We start from the raw sequence: 21,170 nt of genomic DNA on the forward strand, positions 1-21,170 counted from the left end.
GGTGAAAATGAGTGTGGGGTGCCCTGGGAGGGACGTATGGCGAGTATGCCTGAAGGGAGAGTTGCGATTATTGTTGTGCGTGAAACGAACAAGAGGTCACGTCACGCCAACACGAAGGAGGAAGGCGGCAGTGTCGTTCCGGAGAGGGAGCCGCAAAATGGAAGACGAAGACGCCAGGCCTCAAGACACCTCAACCGTGCGGAGGAAGGGTCCATCAGGCGGCATTCTCCTCGGCGGGAGCATCCTCGGCACCCTCGGCCGGCGTGGACTCGGCCTCTGCATCGGCCGTCTCGCGGGCAAGTTTCTCCTCGAGCTTCTTCTTCTTCTCAAGGGCGCGCTGCTTCTTCTTGACCTCGGCCTTTTGGCGGGCAGCCTCCTGGCGCTCGTCAAAGACATAGGGGAGCGACTTGACGGCTGAGATGGTGACGGCGAGACCGCGGGTGAGGTGCTTGAAGCACTCAGCGTAGTGAGTCTTTGCGTCCGAGAGGTCGGCGCGGGCGGCGGTGGCGCGCTTCTTTGCGCGGTAGGCCCGCTCGGCGCGCTGGGCGCGCTGGTAGTTATCCGAAGCCTGGCGGCGGTTTGTCTTGAGGAGGTTCTCGGTGCCTGAAGTGCCGGGACGCTTCGGGAGCGGCTTGCTGTCGCCAGCGACGGAGGGCGTTGGGGTGTCACCTGCCATCTTGGTGGTGGTAGTAGGTAGCTAGGAGGAGTGTTGGCTGAAGGCGTGAATTGTCAATTATTACAAGAGCTTCGCTGATTTATTTCAGAGCGGTCTCCCACTTGATTTCTGTAATGAGCAGATGTCGGCTGTTAAATGTGACACGGTCAACGAATGAAGGAGGTCAGTAGAGACACTTTGGCTGACAAGACCAGGCGCAAAAGGGGCTCGAGGATAGGTCCTGTGAACTCTAGCACCAGTTCTTATACAGCTTTCGTACGATGCCGGGCACCCATTGCGAAGGAAAACGCGACCCGGGAGAGAAATTTGAGGCATGAGGGGGTCCTTGGTGCGTGGTGGGTTATGTTTTGATGCGGTTCATTCTACGAGTTCATGCGAAAGGCCGGCGTACCCTGGACATCTCGACCAGGATTGTCTCTCTCCACAGGGTTAAGGGACGAATGAGTGGTCTTCAAGCAACCTCTGGAGAGCATAACAATTGAATCTCCTGCGTGTCGCGCCTGGGTCCACGTGCTGCCTATGGAGGGATGTTAATGGGAATGGCTCATGTTGGTGGTTTGCATCGCGTGGTGAGACGGGCATGTCCCTGTCAATGAGTTGGCTCTGTAAGTAGGGCTTGGATTTTGCCGGCGCGATGGACATAGGGCAATGCGACACTCTCCCGCTCTTATGCGGCGTTTGATTCGATATTTCGCATAGTCTTGAACCCTCAGAATGTCAACATCACCAACTTCTTCAAGTCCAAAGCTCATCAATTACTACGGCTGACCCACCAAATCGTCAGTCAGTCTCTTGCCCGCACGTGCTCTCCTGACCGTACTGTGCACTGGCCCGAGCGCCAGAGGTAGGTCCTCGCTTAGAACGCAACGACTCGAAGCCAAAGCCGGTTTCGGTTTAGGTAAGCTGTTAAATGGGTCAGACTTGGCGCGGTAAGGGAAGGTCGGGACAGGGTTGCGCTGCAGGTTGGGGGCTGCCTGAGGTACGTACGGACACAAGAGGCACAGGTCTGTCGCAGCTGCTACCGCTCGAATAGAGGGAAGAATACGCTGGAAGCAGAGTGAAGGATTTTTTCTTCCTTCCTGCGCGAGCCAGGATGCGTAGGGCACCAGTGGGGGGACACGGGGGGGGACCATTCGAGCGAGAGAGAGAGACACGTATGTCTAAGACACGCTGCTTGGTTTTCCGGTTCCTGCTCACTCTTTAGCCATGACGAACCTTGTGTGCACTACCTCAGCTGCTGCGAAGAGTTTTCTCTACATAGGTACATAGTAGGTTGGCGCTGCTAATGCTATGATTGGGCCTGTACATCAGCAGCTTTGTGCCGGTGCTGGACCGCCGTACACGGCTGAATCGTCTAAGCTCGAATTGTTGACACTTTGACGAACCTGGGGAGGCTACGGATACTTGTCTACCCTCTAAGTCTCAGCAATCACATGCAAAGACCAGTCAGTGAGTGTCAGTGTCCACTCCTCGTAGGTAGGTAGTAAAAAAGGCAAAGAGCATTCAACAACAGCGGGACGGGCGGGCATTTCCATCTAAATTCGCTGGCTAGTGGGGCTATTCCAGTTGCCTTCCATTAGAAACCACAAGCTGCACCCTCAACCCTTGTCTGTGACGTTCTTCCACGTTTTGCTTCCTCAACAACTGTCTCTCTCTCTCTCCCTCTCTCCTTTTCTCTTTCTTTACTCCTTCACACCCTACCGATCCTCTCCTCTGCCTGTTTCATCCGCCCCGCGTTTCGACTGTGGCGCGCACAAAGGGACACTTCATCTCCAAACCTCTATTTAGACACTGGCGGCTCATGGACACTTTGAGCATCAGAACCACCCTCGCACAACGCCCTTACCGACCTCCTTGCGTGTGAATACCCTCAAGACCTGTCGGCAACTCAAATTGTTACGATAATTATCCCCCAACTAGAATGAGTTCCTCTACCGCTTCCGTCGCCAAAGATGCTGGTTCTCTGCGCCAGCGCCAGAGGCAGACCTTGTCTGATGGCAACAGCGAGGATTTAGACCCCTCAATCACCAAGGACGGCGAGGCTGAAACGATCGAGGACTTGGAGCAGAAGCCCAAGAAGACGTTTGGTCGAACCCCGGATGGCACAGGTAAGCTCCCACGGCGAGCTTGCCGTCTCTCGTGTCTGCTGACGTCCGTCTGCCAGTCTTCACTGTACCTACGACCCATGACATGGTGTCGCAGCTGCTTGACCCGAGACAGCCCAAGAACCTCTCTGACGTGCTCGTTCTGGCCATCCTCGCCCTTCAAATCAGCGCGGCCTACTACCTCCCCAGCAACCTGAAGCGCCCCATCTTCGCCCTCGTGTTCCTCTTCTGGCGCGCCGCCTACAACATCGGCATCGGGTACCTCCTCACCATCCAGTCCAAACATCGTAGGCTGGAGACGTGGGCCGCGAGATGGAAGCTCTTTGAGCATCCCGGTTCCGGCAAGCAGCCCCGGCCCTGGCTCTACAACATGCTCAAGCGCGAGCTCGAGACAAAGATCCCCGAGGACTACGAGTTCGAAAAGGCCCCAATGGAGTACAACACCTGGCTCGTCTTTCGCCGTGTTGTCGATCTGATTCTCATGTGTGACTTTGTGTCCTACTGCCTCTTTGCCATGATCTGCGGCCACACTCCCGAGGGCGAGAATGTGTTGGTCGGCGTCGGTCGGTGGTCCATCGGCATTCTCCTGGTTCTCTTCAACCTCTGGGTCAAGCTCGATGCCCATCGTGTCGTAAAGGACTACGCCTGGTACTGGGGTGACTTCTTTTACCTCGTCGACCAGGAGCTGACCTTTGACGGCGTCTTCGAGATGGCACCTCATCCCATGTACTCGATTGGCTATGCCGGTTACTACGGCATCTCCATGATGGCCGCGAGTTACGAGGTCCTCTTCATCTCCATTATTGCGCACCTCGCCCAGTTTGCCTTCCTGGTGATTGTCGAGAACCCGCACATTGAAAAGACGTACAACCCGCCTGCCCCTCGCAAGCGGGTCGCTTCGACGCCCATCAACGGTCAGCCGGAGCTTGTCGCCATCAAGTCGTCAGACGCTGAGGAGATCCTGGTTGACCAAGCCTCCGTCTCCCCGGAGCTGGCGTCCCAAGAGGCGCCGCCCCAGGTGCACAACTTGATTGGCCTGAACAACATCGATCTGTTCCGCATCACGGACACATCCGTCTTGCTGCTCGGCTTCTACCTGGCAGTCCTGACCCTGGTCACGCCGTCAACCCCGCTGTTCCAGGTCCTCTTCGTTCTGCATGCTCTGTTCTGGCGCGTGTGGTATCACCTGGGCCTCGGCGCCATCCTCGCGTGGCAGTCGCGCAACAAATTTTGGACGAGACACTTTCTCAAGTACGGCGAGAGCCACACCGAGGCCTGGAACCAATGGAAGGGCATGTACCACCTCAGCTTGGTCATGGTAACAGGCTCATTCATGGCGGCGTGCTGGAAAATGTATTCACCGCCCGAAGACTGGGCCTACGGATGGGTCCTTCTCAAGCACGTCGTTGGAGCCGGCCTTGTTGCGCTGCAAATCTGGACGGCTGCGAGTGTCTACGAATCGCTCGGGGAGTTTGGCTGGTTCTACGGCGACTTCTTTTACGACTCGACCGCCAGGCTGACATACAAATCCATCTACCGCTTTCTCAACAACCCGGAACGAATCTTCGGGACGGCTGGCCTGTGGGGATCTGCTCTCATCACGTGGAGCAGAGCCATATTCATCATGGCGCTGGTCAGCCAGCTATTTACGTTGGGCTTCATCAATTTCATCGAGAAGCCGCACATGCAAAAGACCTACGGCAGGGGGCTCCGACAGGAAGCAGGCCTGACAAAGTTCATCAAACGTTCTCTCCCGCCGCCCGTCCAGGGATGGCAGCGAGGCGTCGATAAGGTGATTGACGATACGGCGCAGTTCATTGAGGAGTTTCTCGACACCGCGCGCCCGAAATTCGCCTCCGGCATCAAGACCTTCGTTCGCGATACCTCGGCCTTGTTCAACAAGTATCCGGCGCGTCTGACAGTGACTCGTTTGTCCCCCGATCTTGCCGGTCTGGACCCAAAGTTCTACTCCCTCTCCGTAGAAGGCACTCCCTCGAGTCACTCGGCCGTGAACGAGCGCGCCACCGGGAAAGAGAGTGTGACGGCACGCTTCCACCGTGGGGCCGAGACGTTGATGTTCGACTACGGCTCCCCTTTGAAGGTCAAGTGGCGCGCCCCTGCGAAGCACAACAGCAAGGACTGGATCGGACTTTACATGGTGACCGACAACCGCTCCAGAGAAGTAACGGAGGTTTCGTCTCTTGGCCGGTGGGTGCCCACGACGCCCGGTAATTATGACGCCGCAACGGCGGACAAGACAATCTTGGTTCCAGACCGCCCCGTGAAAAGGCAGGATCCGTCCGACCCCGACTTGGTCGAGGGTGAGGTGATTTTCGAGGGCGACCGGCTCTGGTGGACTCAGGGGGTCTTCGAGTTCCGGTACCATCACGCTGGAGCCCACCATGTCATGACCATATCGCAGCCCTTTGAAATTCGCATCGGCAAGTTTGACGAAGATGATGTCGAGGTTGACGCCAACGGCATGTACGAGAAGGCCGTTGAGCAAGCTCTGCTGCCCCTCGTGCAAAACTGCTGCGATCGGGATCCCGACATCGCGCCCACCACCGTCGACGAAGCGTTCGGCGGCTATGTCGAGCGGGACGGAAAGTACGCAAAACGCATCGTCTACGCTATTCACCAGATGTTTGGCATCGAGTTTGCACCCGCGATCGTGCCCGCTGACGGGAATGTCAAGAAGATGGCTTGGAGGATCTGCAACGCAAAGCAGGTTCTGGTAAGTCTCGTGGCGCATCTTGACACCCACACTACCCTAGCTGACTGGTCACAGGCGCCCTACAGTTTGTCGCATTCCAAGGGAAATACTACTCCCTCGAGGTTTGAGAAAGCATGAACATGACTGTGCGTAGGTACCTGTTCCGCCTTTGCTAGACTATGTGTGCCCGTTCAACGGTGAAGTGCTGTTGGAACTATGGGAGGGAGGTTGGGCACACAGCAGATTGACCATGATGCCTGTTCGGTTGGATGAATGACGGGCTTCTTTGACTTGAACAGCGACCCCGTTGGTCCCGATTGCGAAGTGTTTTGAGGATGGAGGAGCGTGGGGATGGCGTCCGTGAGTTAGCCTGAGAGAAATACCAAGCCGCACGTACAGCGATTTTTACGCCATACAGGAATGGAACTCGAACATTGACAACTTTCACCAAACAGCAAGTAAGCCGGCCGGCTCAACGAGACAAGGCACCGAAGGACGGGTTCCAGGTTCCTGTTGTCCATGGTCCTGAGGTGAGCTACCCACAAGATTGACGCCCCCTCTTCCCAGATCCGATTGGCCTCGATATTAGCCTTTAAGCAATGAAGAAACGGGGCTCTGGCTGGAACGTAGGTTTGAATGCTACACCCCCCGGCACATGAAGCCGTGGGAGAGCTATAGCGTCGGCTGTTGTAAATTGGCCCTGGTCATGACCAGCCGTGCCAGTTCAGGTAGTAGGAACACCATCTAGTGTCTTGGACTTGTAATGGACTAGCGGTGCGAGCGGGGGTTTCCGTCTTCTCCCCGCCGATTGATTCACTCCGTACAAGGCAATCATGTAGTTGAACCATACTTTGACCGATGAAATGGCGAATGGCCAGGTGCCGCTGGTGGCCTTGCGTCGTTTTCAGTGTCAAGAAATACTTGCTCAGTCCGGTGGGCCGTCGCGGCTCCAAAGGTTGAGTGCGCAGATACGACTGAGATAGGTTGCATACCTAGGAACAGGCATCACCGGCCAGTTCACCAGACCGATCTGTCAAGGCAACGACCATATGCTGCGGTCTCGTTAGCACATGGCAGATGCCAGATCCAGCATACGAGCCAACGAGACGTGCAGCGAGAAGAAGTTTCCGTGTCCGTACGCCGATCGGCCTATACCGTAGGACGAGCGCACGGAGAGAAGCCGTAACGGGCCATGGCTGCAGGAGACGGATGCGGAGAAAGCCACATGGACCGTGATGCATGCCATCCCCAGCCGAATCTTACATGAGAGTGATTCGCGAGGAACTATCCTGCTTGCATTATGAATGCACAGCGTCACTTGACTCCCGCCAGCACCCAGCCAGGCGGCTTTGTGGAGGGGTGCACGGCGAGAGGGGGAGGGTCTCTGTGACCCTGGCTGACCTATCGACTGCCGGCGGCTCGGTCGGATGGCGGACAAGGGGGATGGGTGCTATTGTGACGACGTTGGCGATGGTGCCAAGCTGCGTTGTTAAACCGAGACAGTCTGCCGCGATGATGGACGCTCGACAATGCGCTCAGCGGTTGTGTTGATAACCGTGTTGGTATTTGATTGTGTCAGGACTGTGGCCGCCCGTCCAAGAGAAGCAAGCCGAACTGGTCAGTTGAGGTTGAGGCATCCGTAGGCCTGATTGGCGGTACGGTCGGACGGGTTGGTGGTCGTCGGGCTAAAGAAAATTGACGCAAATTAGGAAATGGAAATTTCGTCGTTCCCCACGCACGCAGCACACGGCCACTATGCATGAGGCCATTCTCCAGGTCAACAGGCTATGCCGATTCGCCCGACATCACCTTTCCCCCCTTCCCCTCACTCTCTCCGCCTATTGCCTCCAGTCCTGAACTTCTTCTCTTCCCCACCTTCTCCGCATCGCACACGGCACACGACCGAGAACTACGCTTCTCCACTCACCACATATTTTTGAGAGCATGTGTTGAACGTCAGTGAATGGCTCTCCCCGCGTGAAGAACAAAAGCATACGAAAGGGTGCATGCCGGCTAGTCGACACGGTTCACTTGGTATCCAGGTAGATACGGGTTGACTTGCTCGTCCAATCTTGGTGCGTTCGTTGGCTGAAAAGGGGGGTGCGGGAACGCATCAGCAAGCTCGGACGGCACTCAACCTGAAGCTTCTGCCAAAGGTAAAATTAGGAGTGTAAATAAACCCCGACAAAAAATATCGTGAGCCCCCTTGTCTCACCCCACTGGTACATTTGTCTATTTGTACTTCGTACAACGGGTCCGCTTTTGCTAACTTCAGGTCAGGGTTGGCTTGTCATAAAAGTCACTGCACCGCGTACTTCGACTCCGACAAGACTCCGACCACTCCGCCAGTCCCTGGTCTACCGCTGCGGAAGCGCCGTCCCCGGTAGGGTGAGACTGAATCAAGGTTGCTACCAGAATCGCGGAGGAATCCCATTGCTGTCCCAAATAGGAAACACAGACCCCCCGTCTAGAGCCCAGTGGTCCACGCAGCTTCCAAGGCAGAGAGGTGAGGAACCAAGCTCGGTGGGAAATCGTTGACAGGCTAGGAGGATCCTCTCATCTGGCCCCTGGTTTCTTTCTCCTCTGACTGCCGACCATGGGCCGGCTTCGCCCTTCAAGATGCCAACGTTGCCCTGTCCTTTTCTCGTGCCACCTCGCAGCACCCGGACACGTACTTTTCACCCTCACACTTGTTCTGTGCCTCGTGCTTGCGCTGGTACTGTACGTCTCCTCCTCATCACAGCGCCATTCGTGTGCCATCGCCGCCATCCTGCTTTTGCCCAACATGATGCGAGACTTATTCGCCCCTGCAGGCCTTTTGCCGCTCCTGCTGTCGTCCCCGGCCGCGGCTACTCTACTCTATGCGTCTTCCTACAGCGGCGCCATCACCACCCTCAACCTTACCCTGTCCGCCGACAACGCCACCCAGTCCGTCCTGCAGTCGCTCTCGTCGTCTAACGGCTGCGCTCCCAGCCCGTCTTGGCTGACCCTTGACCACGCCAACTCCCGGCTCTACTGCACTGATGAAGGTCTGACCACCAACGTCGGGACCGTCTCTACTTTTTCAACTGGCCCCGAGGGTGTGCTCCAGCAACTAGCCAAGACGGAGACCATCAGCGGCCCCGTCAGCGCCGTTATCTACGGCGACAAAGGTCAGGGTCTGGCCGTCGCTCAGTAGTACGTTTTGCCGTGACGGCCGATTTGACTACCTAGATGGGCTAACCCCGGAGAAGTGGCGGCTCTTCCGTGAGCTGGTTCGACATTTCCAACCCGGCCGCCCTCACGGCGGTCAAGTCCGAGACCTTCAACATGTCGGCACCGGGCCCGAACCCGTCTCGCCAGGAGGCCCCGCACCCCCACGAGGTTTTCCTCGACCCCAAGGGCCAGTTTGTCCTCGCGCCGGACCTCGGTGCTGACCTCGTCCGCGTCTTCGCCGTCGACGGCATCAACCTGGTTGCTGTCGACTCCCTCGAGGCCGCTCCCGGTAGCGGTCCTCGCCACGTCGAGTTCCTCGTCACGCCCGAGGGCAAGACGTACCTGTACGTCATCGGCGAACTGTCCAATACCGTCACCGCATACGATGTCACCTACCGCAAGAACAAGACGCTCGACTTCATCGAGGTGTACTCGAGCTCCACTTACGGCGAAGGTGCCACCGCGCCTGCCGGAGCCAGCGGTGCTGAGATTTGGATCTCGGTAAGTTCGGACTCGATGCATCAAGGGTTCACGGTGGCTAATACGCACTCACACAGCCTGACGGCAAGTTCCTCACCGTTTCCTCGCGGAACGACTCGGCCTTCAGCATCAGCAACCCCGACACCAACGGCGAGGGCGCGCAGATCCCCTCTGACTCGCTCAACAGCTTCAGTATCAACCCGCAGACGGGCGCCCTCACGTTACTACAAAAGTTCCCCGCAGGCGGCCGCATCCCCCGCCAGTTCTCGGTCAACAAGGCCGGCGACCTTGTTGCTGTCGGCCTGCAGTCGGACAGCCGCGTTGTCATCATAAGCCGCGATGTCGCGTCGGGCAAGCTGGGAGACATTATTGCGAGCACAAAGGTCGAGGGCGAGGTAACGGCCGTCATCTTTGACGAGTAGTTGCTTTTAGCAGAAAGATTGCATGACGGCTTTGCAGATCCGTACATATTTGCCATACCCATCGATTTTTAATAGACGCGCACATGTAGACTTGAATTCATAATCCCATAGGAGAAAGTCTGGCTGTCGTCAGTTTCAACGCCTGATTTTCGGATCGTACCGGACTGATGACACCAAAGCTGACATGGCCTGGTGTATCTGCGGTAGAACACGCTTGACGTATGATGCAGCCGCCTTCACTCCAAACCTCACCATTCGCCTATAAGGCCCCGACATACGTCCTTGGCTGCGAAGAGCGGCGCGTACCAGTGTCCGTTTCCGAGCGAGGCCGGGAGATGAAGGGGGGTCCCGATATCGTAGCCGAGGGCGGCTCGCATGTAAGCCACTTGAAGACCGCCTGGGTGTCCTCGGATCCGGGCGAGACGTCTGTATGTACGGTGCTGTAAGTAGGAGGGAGTGCGGAACAAGCTGCAGATGACATGCCAGCGAGTGACAATGACAGCTGGGTCACACAGACCAGGTTCCGGTGGCTGCTGTGCAATCTTGCTGATGGGTAGGCAGCATCTCCTTTAGTAGGGGGACCACGTAGGTAGAGCTGTTGGTACGGCAAGGCAACAATGAAATTAACACGGCTTCTGGTTGACGCTGGGATGTCTTCGTACGGGACTGTCCATGGCGAACGGGCCATGCCAACATGATGAGTCGATAGTGAAGCCCGATCGACGAGACCCAGAACTCGCCGTCCACCATACCGCAGCTGCTGGCGCCAACACTCGCAAGTGTCTGTCCATCGGTTGCGATAATATACAATGCGTCCCCATCGCTCACAATGTTCCACCTGGTCTTGGTTCTCATGAGGGTGTGGGCGGGCAGCGTAGTGCGACTCTCGGCCTCGGTACACGGCTGGCTGCCTCCCAACCGGAGTCGTTGGGACTGTCCGCTCCTGGGCAGACCGGCGGGGTGCATCACCCATAATAGTAGGAACCTGTGGGCCATAAAAAAGCAAGAGACTCCCTCCCGATACCCAGGCAGCCTGGGAGGTAGGTTATGCATGCCTGTTCGGAGCTGGCACCGACGAGACGACAAGACAGTCCCCTCCCTCGCGCTTGATCAACGAGAAAGATGGGAAAGTGTCCATGTCGAAGCTTTGGTCCGATGGCACACTGAATCCTGGATCCCAGGCCGCAGTGACCAACCGTTTGACTCATCAAGAAAGAGGGGAAGGGGGTGTCGCCGAACACGGCAGAGGAGGGCTCCCCTAGTTTCGTCGACGTGCAGCGAGCTGCGAAACGGCCAAGTTTGGTATCGAATAGAAACCCAGAGGCGGGTAGGTAGTTGGGGAGGGTGGTTGATTCACTCTCGCGGCCCCTCGCCCATATCTGGCTGGTGACCAGGCAGGCACAATGATACATACATCGAGCAGCCATGGATCTTCCCGTCCGTCCGTACCTGGGCCTGAGGCGATGAATGGCTATGTTTTTGTTTTTTACTGGCCGCAATCCACCATGACGCATTTTCTAGCAACGTTATTCGTACAGTCGGCTCTCCCGGGTCGGTTTGATGGTGAGATTGTTAGATTGGACCCGACCATTCTACTCGGCCTCGACGCATCGCTAGGCTAGCGAGATGAGGAACGGGAGCGAAATGAAGCCCATCAGCAGTCGCCATGATAAATGATGGAGGATGGAGGATGGAGGGATGGGCGCCCAGGTGGCCGTCCAAGTGACCGTCCAGTGAAGAGAAGGGCGCACGGGTCCGACAGGGCTACCACGTTTTCCCATGACGATGACTCCTCGCCCGTCAAGAGTCGGTTTGGCGGAAGACTGCCAAGCAACAGACGGTTGAGACTTCTGTTTTCCAAGAGCTGCCCAGGACTGAGCGCGAACAAACAGGCACCTGTCTATGTACCTTACTTGGGTAGAGGTAGAGTACTAGAAGGGGTAGAGGAGGGCAAGTGCGTACCGTTTCAGTCACTCCTGGCATTGTAACTTGCAAGTACCTTACTCACGCTCGTGCCTCTGGCGTTCTATTCCCTGAACAACTTCAGCTGTAAATCCGACGGTCGTCTGGCGGTACCTTGCTACACATCCTAAGCCGTAGGTCCAGTTAGATAGCTTGTCCATCAGGAACCCGAACCGGCCTTCTATTTGGACCAAATCGACGACTAACGGGTATTGACATAACAACAGGACATCATCAACGGTGCACCTGTCTATGTATGTGTGTGTGTGTATGTGTATATATGTATGCGTGTGTGACCCGCCCCCTTCCAAAGCTGCTACTGATTGCGGATACTGAGGTGCTTTTTGTAGCGTTGAAGTCGTCCCCACCGCGCGAATTCTCACTGCAGAACATCTCACTCATCACATCGCCTTTCCGCCTGGTCCACCGTTGTCGACACGACGACCCTCAGTATCTCACTTCTGGCCCTTTCCCGGCGGTCCTTTCGCGCGTCATGCGAGACGAGATGAACAGCACGGAGCTCAATCTGCCGGTCGAATGTGGCCAAAACATCCAACAGCTGCTGCTCCTGCTGCTGCGACCCCAACCCAACAGACACCCCTCCCTCCCCTCACTCACCACGTTCCCCCCCCCCGCTGACCCCGAGCGGACAGTTACGCTAGAACTTAGGGGCCCCTCCCCCGGATTGGCAAGGTCGATCGATACCAAGGACGGCATGATTCGAGACCTTTGCGGTCCTTCTCCCCTGTGGCCTGTGTGGCACACACATTTGGGGATGCCATCCCAGCCATCGGTCGACTGAACGGTCAGCCTTTCCCAGTTTTACCGTTTTTGGCGGCTCGAGAAAACATCTCCTTTGCCAGCAATTGACCCCACCCTAGGTAGATAGGTAGGTGGGTAGGTAGGTACTCTGTCTGTCCTGGCCAAAAGATTCACCAGTCTCCGCGGCGTAAAGCTCCCTCTCTCGATGCGAAGTTCTCCCCCACCTCGACCACCACTTTTCAACAAACATACCTAAGGATACAAACAAGCAACCCCCCCCCCCCCCCCGAACTACAAGACCATGTCGACATGGAAACAGGGCCTAGGTACCTCCAAGCAGATAGCTATTACATCGCGTGCCGTCTCATGGATTCACATCCAAGCCCCGGGCAGCAGCACACCCATTGATTACATTGTACTTTCGCGCCAGGCACCACGTTCCCCATCCCAGGTTCAATAGGTCTGTCTGGGGGGCGGATGGGATGGGAGAAGCGACAGGGCCTGAAGCCTCTGGCGCGGCCCCGTTTACGATGATGACCCTGGTCCCACATCTCGTCCTCTTCCTCCCCATCCCATCCCCCATTTCCATCCCATCCCCGTTTCGTCCTATGCCCGTCGCAACCCTTGGTTCTGACTGGCCTACATACCTAGCCTGGCCTGATGTCTGCTTGGGGAGGACTGTGTGTCTGTCACCAGCGCGCCAATGGCTCCAACGATTCCAAGCCGGGGTCCGAGGCGAAATAGGACAAAGCTAGAGCTCCCCCGTCGACCTGATGGTATGGCAAAAGTGAAGACAGTGTACAGATACAGTTCCGGACTTTGGTGCCGCGAGAGCTCCCATCCCCCCCTCTCCTCTCCTCCCAGAGAGTTGGTCAGTCTCCGTGACAGCACCACCGGCCCCCGTGTGGAAATCCTCCGCATTTTCCTCTTCCCCTGTCACCGATTCTCCCATAATAACTGCTCCACTGCCGTGCATCCATCCCTTCTTCTCACTGTTCCGTCGTTCCTCCCCGCCCTCATCCTACTCCTCCTCCTCCTCCTCCTCCACGGTCTCCGTGAAACGCAGCCTCGATACCTTCGAGCGTGGCCTGACGTCTTTCGTCGTGAGTGATCGCTTTTGAGAACCGAGTCGCACCGCAACCCGCGACGACAAAGAGGCCTAGCTGTTTATTCGCCACGACCGCCGCTCCGTCGTCGTCGTCGTCGTCGTCGACGACCAGATATTACCCGTCACACACTCCACCGCCCGCCCCCCGTCCTGTGCTGCACTGTCGCGGCGCACCGACACCCGCCCACCACGTCGTCCACGCAGCTTCTTCGCCTCCAGACGCAGGCCATGTCCCCGTCCTCGACGGGCGATTCTCCCCGCTCGGCCACGGGCAACGCGGGGAGGCCCTTTTCCATGCCGTCACGCGAGACCTTCAACATCGAGGTGCCCTCGCCGTCCATGACCAACGGCATACACCCGTTAAAGTCGCCTGCCTCGCTCAAGACGCAAAGAACCCCCAGTTTCAGCAGAGATGGCATCCTCGGCTCCGCACAAAAGGCCCGGAACATGTCTCAGTCGTCCGACAACCGCCCAGATGCCCTGGCCAATGGCATGAACCAGCAGCACAGCGATGACGGCTCCAACCCGCTCAAGAGGAGGAACACGGACGTCGGCATCGACTACCCGCGCAGGAGGGCCACAATCGCAGTACGTGACTCCGCCCGCCCGTTTTATGATCTCTTGTGCTAATTGGCGACAAGTGCGAGGTGTGCCGGTCCCGCAAGTCTCGTTGCGATGGAACCAAGCCCAAGTGTAAGCTCTGCACCGAGCTGGGCGCCGAATGTGTTTACAGAGAGCCCGGCATCAAGCTGGACGCCGGGGACAAGCTGATTCTGGAGCGTCTGAACCGCATCGAAAGCCTGCTGCAGATGAACATGGTTGCCGGGCAGGCCAACGGCATCGCCATCAGCCAAGAATCCCCCTCCATGAGCAACGGCTCCGGCCTTAATGGCGGGGACAGCATGATGGGCGTGTCCGGGTCCGGCAACATCGTCTCCATCATCCCCAACGGCGGCCTGGGCACGTGGAACAACCCGACCAACATCTCGACCATGCCCAAAATGCACACGAACGCCGCTCTCCACCTGCTGCAGTGGCCTCTCATCCGCGATCTCGTGTCCCGCCCGTACGACCCGCAGGTTCTGCTCCAGCTCGAGATGGCGCGCGAGCCTCTGCACTCGCTCACCAAAACGCCATGCGTCGATCTCTCCAACACGACGGCCTACATTGAGGCTTATTTCGAGCGGGTCAACGTGTGGTACGCCTGCGTCAACCCCTATACGTGGAGGAGTCACTATCGGACGGCTCTCTCTAATGGATTCCGCGAGGGAGCAGAAAGCTGCATCGTCTTGCTAGTTCTGGCTCTGGGCCAAGCAAGCCTAAGGGGCAGCATCTCGAGGATCGTCCCCGGAGAAGACGCACCCGGCCTGCAGTACTTCACCGCCGCCTGGGCCCTTTTGCCGGGCATGATGACATCCAACAATGTCCTGGCTGCCCAGTGTCACCTTCTGGCCTCTGCTTACCTATTCTACCTCGTGCGCCCGCTCGAGGCCTGGAATCTCCTGTGCACCACAAGCACCAAGTTGCAGCTCCTGCTTATGTCGCCCAACCGAGTCCCGCCGAACCAGCGAGAACTGACGGAGCGTATTTACTGGAACTCGCTCTTGTTCGAGAGCGACCTGCTGGCCGAACTGGATCTGCCACACTCGGGCGTCGTCCAGTTTGAAGAGAATGTTGGCCTGCCCGGGGGGTTCGAGGGCGAGGAACAAGAGGCAATTGGCCGTGACGATCTTTGGTACTTCCTAGCCGAGATCGCGCTGCGGCGGCTCCTCAACCGGGTGAGCCAGCTAATCTACTCGAAAGATTCCATGGCCTCCACCACCAGCCTGGAGCCGGTGGTGGCGGAACTCGACTTCCAGCTGACGCAATGGTATGAGAGCCTGCCAATGCCGCTGCAGTTCCCCTTCACCCGCACTCTGCTCGCCGATCCGGTGCAGACGGTGTTGCGCTTGCGGTTCTTTGCCTGCCGGACAATCATCTACCGCCCGTACATATTGGCTGTATTGGACAACGAGCAAGCCGTCCTGGACCCTGCAGTGCGCGACAGTTGCCACAAATGCCTCGAAGCCTCCATCCGGCAGTTGGAGCACATCTCTCAGCAGTAAGTCTCCGTGTGTGTGGTTGTGGTCATCCGTACCGCCCGCTAACGCGCCGCAGTCACGCCGGACACATGCCCTACCTATGGCAAGGTGCCCTCTCTATTGTGTCGCAGACGTTACTAGTGATGGGTGCGACCATGTCGCCTTCTCTGAGCAGCATCCTCCTCACCCTCGTACCTCATCGGGAAACCATTGACCAGATCATTAATGACGTGGTGATGGAGATTGAGCGATATTCGACCCTGGCCCCTAGCCTAAGCCTAGCTGCAGAAATCATCAAGGAGGCCGAAGTGAGAAGGAGGGCATACCTGAGCGGGTGAAAGCCCGTCACACAACCTTGTATTGGAACAGGAGACACACATCCGAAAAAGCACAAAGGGTGGCCATCGATACATCCTCGACAGCCTCCCTCCTCCCTCCCGCTCGTCCATGCGGGGCAGGGCACCCCGGATCTGTGAAGAAGGGGGGGCGGAGTGTACGGTCGCGACCGCAGCAGAGCGCGTGCAGGACAGCAGACGACCAGAAAACATCTGGGGTACAGAAACAATCCGGGGTTGCGCCACTTGGAGGAGGGTTGGGCCTCGTCTGCGAATTGGAGAGGCCTGGTTGGCGGGTAATACTTGGTCTCACGGTTTATTCGGACCGAAAGCCCGGCGCTCGCCCTTGCGACCAATGGATTTATCCGGCGCCAACCCGCTTCGAGGCGACACCCCCCGCCCCTCATCTTCCCCAGAGGGAAAGGAGACGGCTGGCATGCTGCCTCTTTCCACAGACAGGAGCGGTGGCTTGACTGACAAATCGACCCTCCAGCAGCCATGTTGGAAAACGGGCCGTCAGGCGATATCCTGCTCCAGGTTCTCTTCGGGAAGATGATGGCTGATGAGCACGAGCGATGATGATGGATTTTGGGAACCAGGTGGCACGTCGGGGGCTTGAGGAGGAAGGACGGTTTACACCTTTCTGGCCCAGGATCGTGGCCCCGAACGCTGACATATTAATGTACAACACGGCACTGTTGATGGAATACCCCTTTATGCACATGCAAATTACAACTGCAATTCTAGATATGCAAGGCGTCCCCCCTCTGACCTGCGTTAAGCCGTAGACACCAAGGCTCATCGTGTTCATGTTGCGGCATTGCCCCCGGTACAGAAGGTCAGGATGCGGGCGTAGTTCGACCCAGGCTACACGCGCAGCCTTACCGTTCGCCGTAAGAACTCCAACAACTGGCTTGCGTGCGGGGTACTTGGACGCCTCCTGGATGCGAGATGCATACGCGAAAGGGACTCGCATACAGGACAGTCACGCGGCGTTGTAGCCATGCTGCGCTACACCCTCCCTCCCTGCGACCTTGCGTCCTTGCGTCCAACTGACCTCGTGGCATTGCGGACGGTAGAAGGGGGGGGGGGGGGGGGGGGTGGTCAAGTAGTCCGTATCGAAGTAAAACAAGGGCCACATATGGCGGTCCCCACAGCTTCAGCCGACGGTTGACTGACTGCAAGACATCCATACGTAGTTCCGAGAGACGACGGTGTAGGTTTCGACCGCGCTACTCGTGAGGACGGCGACCGGAAAATCACCAACAGTATACCGTCAGGCTTTTCAGTCATCGGGAATTGATGCTTATGAGACGGCAGTACCGATACGACGCGACGCAGAGTGATCCAACGACCATGTCACGGGGTTGCGGTTGTCCGAGGCAATGTAAGCGCCCCCGATATGGCCCCCCTTCCTCCCCCTCTGAATCGATTTCTCTTCGGCGTGGCTGTCTGTCTGCGGGCCGCCGTTGGACCGGTACGACAGACGACACCGTAAGTGCCGGGTGTGAGTGTCCGTTTTCGAGCGCCCGGTGCGCGGAGTGGATACCGGGGAGCTCGGAGAGAAGGTCGGGCAAGGGAGTGCGGAAAGCGGGAAGATCCACCAATTAAAGAAGGGCCACGGCTCGGCCCCGAATGAAAATGGATGCGAAGACTGTCTGCCGAGTGGGACATTCGAAGCTCGCGGGTAATTTGTACTTCAGCCGAAGACGATGCGAGTCTCGACCGAAGGGGGGGGCAGGAGGGCAGGAGGGCAGGGGGGCATGTAGATAGATGTAGGTCGCCTTTGTCGACGAGAACAGTATCGCGAGGTCGAGACGAGTATCTCGCCGCAAGTTTTTTGCTTTCCGGCCAAGGACTGGCGAAAAGGCACAAACGCTTTGATAATGCCACTTCCACAAGCCCAGGGTTGCGGCACACCAGCCATTTCAGAAGGTGTGAGTGGCTCTCGAAAGACACGCGAGATTGTCTTGGATACGTGAGAAGGCGGTCTGCCTTCTGACTCGGACGCCGACCATCGGAACGGCGGCCCCGTCTGGGCCAATCGAGCTCCGAAAGGCCGTAGGCATGGGTGTGTGCGGGCCGTTGAACGGACCACCTTTTACTTTGTGGTACCGGCCGAAGTGGGCCGGTCTTCGTTGGAATTTGCCGAGATTTGCGCATGGGATCCTGTGGGTGGACAGACGGATTTGCAATTAGGGTAGACCCTTTGATGGCACCTACCTATGTGTACAGGAATAGTGTGTAGTGCAGGCAATCGGCATAACGCAGCAGAAACTTCTGTATCCGTACCTTATTTCACCATGAGACTGTTGGCCAAACCATAGCGTCCGTATCAGATCCCTTCGGGGTTGAGATCATGGCTGAATCTGAGGAATGCAAAGGGCTGACTCACGTGCGCAGGCAGTTCCAGCGTCCGGCGGTTCCCTCGCTTGACGATGCCGCATGGGCTGTCCCCTGCAGGGCGCTAGGTACCTACCTACCTGTAATCGTCCAGGGCTCAGCGACCGCTAGGCGTTCACCACCCTCTGCGTCAAGGTTTGCTGTCAGGGAGAGGGAGGCAGCCGCTCCCGCTGTGCGCAGATCGGACTGGCCGCTAGCTCGGACGACTGTAGGACGACGACCGTCTGTGTGCTGCACACCAGGCCGAGGCGAGAGAGAGAGAGAGAGAGAGAGAGAGAGAGAGAAAGGGAGAGGGGCATGGGTATCTCGTACAACGAGTTGTGTGTTCGTGTGGTGCGGACAGGTAGGGCGGCGAGAGCTGAGGTGCGCTGATTCGACACGGGCAACCTGTGAGAGTCCTGGTCTTGGTGGTGTTTGAATCACGAGAAATGGGGCCGCGGGCAGGGCATAGACCACGAGACGACGACCCTGCCTACTCTGTGCAGTACACCGCACCGCCAGTCCACTTACATACGAGAATGGAAAAGGTGGGATTCACGGACGCCTCTCGTTAGAGACAAGTCCACCCCCGCCGCGGCACAATAGGGGCCAATCGATTGCCGTCGGTGGCGCGCCCTATTAGTGGCAGTGGCAGTAACATGGCCAGGCTATGTGTGTGCCAATGACTCCTCGCCATGGATTTCCAGGTTGGACGAGGTGTCTTTCCTCCTCCTCGACCCTCTTCCCCCTTACTTTGATACTTGCTACCTTACCTAGGTAGCTAAATATATACAAGTGCTACACTGCTACAGTTCAACGGAACACCACCTATCTATCAGTCTACCTACATCATTCAAGGTCACCGTCACGATTTCACCAACGACATGTCCAGCCCCTCCACGCCCAACCTGACCCTACGAGAATCGTGATCCAACGAGGCATCTACGCTTCTCACACACCCCCGCCCCGGGCGACCGTCATCCTTCGGGCTTCTGTTCTCCTCTCCACACTCCCCGTTCGACCAAACAGCTTCCACTGCTGCCCGATTGACACCTCACCGAAAAAGGAAGAGAGAGAGAGAGAGAGAGAGAGAGAGAAAAGAAAGAAAAAAGCAAACAGGTGCCGTCGTCTACTTTTTCAGGGCGCACAACAATCACCTCTGCACACCTGCATGTGCATGGCCGATATGCAACCCGTCATCCAGGCCCAATCATCGCTCCGCGGCATGCATTGAAGCCACCCATTCACAAGCAACCAGCTGTCCGGGTGCACCTCCTTCTCGACCCTCGATTCCAACGACTCCCGCTCTCGAACCCATCTCCAACTCCTCTTTCCTCCCGGATGAGGCTGACGGCAGCCCGATGGCCTATCGAGATGGCGCAGAGCTGCACAGGAGAACGAGCCGACGGCGGCACCCTCTCAGCCCGCCGCCCGTCGCACATTATGATTGGCACCCCGCCGTCGAGACCGCATTCGACCCGATGCCATACCGAAGGCCTAGAGACCTTATACAAGGGCCTGACGAGAGGACTTCGACTTCGTCCATGGGACGAAGCCGCTCAGTAAACACCACCAGCGGCGCGTCCGCCACCCTCGCAGCGACGACCATGCCCAGGACCCCCAAACCAGCTCCCTATAGGAGGGGGAGGGTGCCGGTCAACACTGACTATGATTCATACGACGATGAGTCGTCCGAGGGCGGTCGGAAGAGGGGGTGGGAGACCTCCAGACGTGGCCGCAGTCCGGAGCCACCCCGCCGCTCAAGGACGCGGCGTACCCACGACTCGAGGCGGTCGTCGCGCTATTCGCGGTCTGCTTCCGAGTCGGATTCGGATGACGAGTCGGGGACGAGCGTCTCGACACGGGTGGAGGAGCGGGAGCGGGAGCGGGACCAGTGGCGAGGCAGGGACGGGGACGTTGATTGGGACAGGCGAGAGAGGGAGAGGGAGAGGTGCGGGAAACCGGCACGCCAGACAGTCGTCGAGCGGCGCCGGCGGCCGGAGGACGACAAGACGCCCAAGCGCCGCAGGAAGATCAAGAAGATCATCTACTTGGAGGAGGACGGATCCACGGAGCCCACACCGCAGCAATCCATGGACGAGCGCAGCCGCTCGCCCCCGCGACATCGTTCTCGCCTCTCACGACCACCGTCTGGGCGACACCCCTCAAGACAGCGCTCTGAGAGTCCGGCCCGGAGATCGAGCCACCATCGCCCCCCGCCCAAGGCGTACGATATCTCCAAGCCGCCCAGCTCCTCCAGGAGGCTGGCCTATGAGACGTACCCGGCTCGGGGCGATTCTGACTTGACCCCGAGCAGGCATGCCAGGAGACGCCCATCCCAGGTTGTGTATCCAGAGACCCGCACAGTCCGCCGCTCCAACACCGCCTCAGGGGCATCGCGTGTCACGTCGCGCACGCGCAGTACCACGTCGTCAAACAGGCACTCGTCTAGCTTTTTGGGCAATCTACTCACGGGGAGCTCCGTTTCCCACTCAACCGAGAAGACGGCCAGGTAGGCGATGCCAACCTCTCTGTGCCCCGCGGATGCTGACGTTTCTCTTTCCAAGAGCTGAGTGCGTCGTATGCATGGATGATTTCCCGTCAAGCAGAATTTCAAAGCTCAAGTGCGGACATCGAATGTGCAGCGCGTGTTTGAAGAGACACTTCAAAATCTCCATCTCTGACCCGCAGGAAATGCCCCCAAAGTGCTGTTCCGAGAACATCGCCTTGAAGCACGTCGACCACCTGTTTTCGGCCGAGTTCAAGAAGAAGTGGAATCGGAGGTTCCAGGAGTACTCGGCGCGAAACCGCATTTACTGCCCTTCGAGGAAGTGTGGCGCCTGGATCAAGCCGCACTACATCCGCAGCGAAGGGGGCCGCAAGTACGCCAAATGCGGCCAGTGCCGAACCAAAGTATGCTGCTCATGCAATGGCCGGTGGCACTCGTCG

General features: G+C 57.9%; 8 protein-coding genes across 8 annotated transcripts in view; 4 read left to right on the forward strand and 4 right to left on the reverse strand.

Annotated features, from left to right (window-relative positions):
- Window position 1: 1 nt before the first annotated feature.
- On the reverse strand, window positions 2–981 carry CDEST_08454 (uncharacterized protein). Its single transcript, XM_062924613.1, has one exon. It carries the CDS (start codon window positions 674–676, stop codon window positions 215–217), a length of 462 nt encoding a protein of 153 aa, XP_062780664.1. The 5' UTR covers window positions 677–981; the 3' UTR covers window positions 2–214.
- A 57-nt stretch (window positions 982–1,038) lies between these two features.
- Window positions 1,039–1,318, reverse strand: CDEST_08455 (uncharacterized protein; the record flags this gene model as incomplete). The annotated part of the gene is given in 2 exon segments (XM_062924614.1): window positions 1,039–1,176; window positions 1,187–1,318. 2 exon segments carry the CDS (start codon window positions 1,316–1,318, stop codon window positions 1,039–1,041), a joined length of 270 nt encoding a protein of 89 aa, XP_062780665.1.
- Window positions 1,319–2,273: 955 nt separating this feature from the next.
- CDEST_08456 (Putative phospholipid methyltransferase) lies at window positions 2,274–6,274 on the forward strand. The gene is made up of 3 exons (XM_062924615.1): window positions 2,274–2,784; window positions 2,841–5,515; window positions 5,570–6,274. Exons 1-3 carry the CDS (start codon window positions 2,598–2,600, stop codon window positions 5,630–5,632), a joined length of 2,925 nt encoding a protein of 974 aa, XP_062780666.1. The 5' UTR covers window positions 2,274–2,597; the 3' UTR covers window positions 5,633–6,274.
- A 1,786-nt stretch (window positions 6,275–8,060) lies between these two features.
- Window positions 8,061–9,736, forward strand: CDEST_08457 (Putative cytochrome cd1-nitrite reductase-like, hem d1 domain superfamily). The gene is made up of 3 exons (XM_062924616.1): window positions 8,061–8,671; window positions 8,728–9,190; window positions 9,247–9,736. The coding sequence occupies exons 1-3, from the start codon at window positions 8,091–8,093 to the stop codon at window positions 9,589–9,591; spliced, it is 1,389 nt and encodes a 462-aa protein (XP_062780667.1). The 5' UTR covers window positions 8,061–8,090; the 3' UTR covers window positions 9,592–9,736.
- A 3,182-nt stretch (window positions 9,737–12,918) lies between these two features.
- CDEST_08458 (Putative zn(2)Cys(6) fungal-type DNA-binding domain-containing protein) lies at window positions 12,919–16,901 on the forward strand. The gene is made up of 3 exons (XM_062924617.1): window positions 12,919–14,011; window positions 14,065–15,524; window positions 15,581–16,901. The coding sequence occupies exons 1-3, from the start codon at window positions 13,652–13,654 to the stop codon at window positions 15,840–15,842; spliced, it is 2,082 nt and encodes a 693-aa protein (XP_062780668.1). The 5' UTR covers window positions 12,919–13,651; the 3' UTR covers window positions 15,843–16,901.
- Window position 16,902: 1 nt separating this feature from the next.
- CDEST_08459 (uncharacterized protein) lies at window positions 16,903–18,173 on the reverse strand. Its single transcript, XM_062924618.1, has 2 exons — window positions 18,063–18,173; window positions 16,903–18,008 (listed from the first exon to the last, which is right to left on the reverse strand). The coding sequence occupies exons 1-2, from the start codon at window positions 18,101–18,103 to the stop codon at window positions 17,768–17,770; spliced, it is 282 nt and encodes a 93-aa protein (XP_062780669.1). The 5' UTR covers window positions 18,104–18,173; the 3' UTR covers window positions 16,903–17,767.
- A 31-nt stretch (window positions 18,174–18,204) lies between these two features.
- CDEST_08460 (uncharacterized protein) lies at window positions 18,205–18,918 on the reverse strand (the record flags this gene model as incomplete). Its single annotated transcript, XM_062924619.1, has 2 exons — window positions 18,205–18,640; window positions 18,909–18,918. The coding sequence occupies 2 exons, from the start codon at window positions 18,916–18,918 to the stop codon at window positions 18,315–18,317; spliced, it is 336 nt and encodes a 111-aa protein (XP_062780670.1). The 3' UTR covers window positions 18,205–18,314.
- Window positions 18,919–18,929: 11 nt separating this feature from the next.
- CDEST_08461 (Putative Zinc finger, RING-type, IBR domain, Zinc finger, RING/FYVE/PHD-type, TRIAD) overlaps window positions 18,930–21,170 on the forward strand; it is a 3,719-nt gene continuing 1,478 nt past the window's right edge. The window contains exons 1-2 of the mRNA XM_062924620.1: window positions 18,930–20,733; window positions 20,789–21,170. The exon at window positions 20,789–21,170 is cut by the window's right edge and continues 125 nt beyond it. Coding sequence (XP_062780671.1) covers window positions 19,583–20,733; window positions 20,789–21,170 — 1,533 coding nt within the window. The 5' untranslated portion in view covers window positions 18,930–19,582. The remainder of the gene's footprint in view (window positions 20,734–20,788) is intronic.

The sequence above is a fragment of the Colletotrichum destructivum genome, chromosome 5 (assembly GCF_034447905.1).
Source record: "Colletotrichum destructivum chromosome 5, complete sequence".
Taxonomy (NCBI): Eukaryota; Fungi; Ascomycota; class Sordariomycetes; order Glomerellales; family Glomerellaceae; genus Colletotrichum; species Colletotrichum destructivum.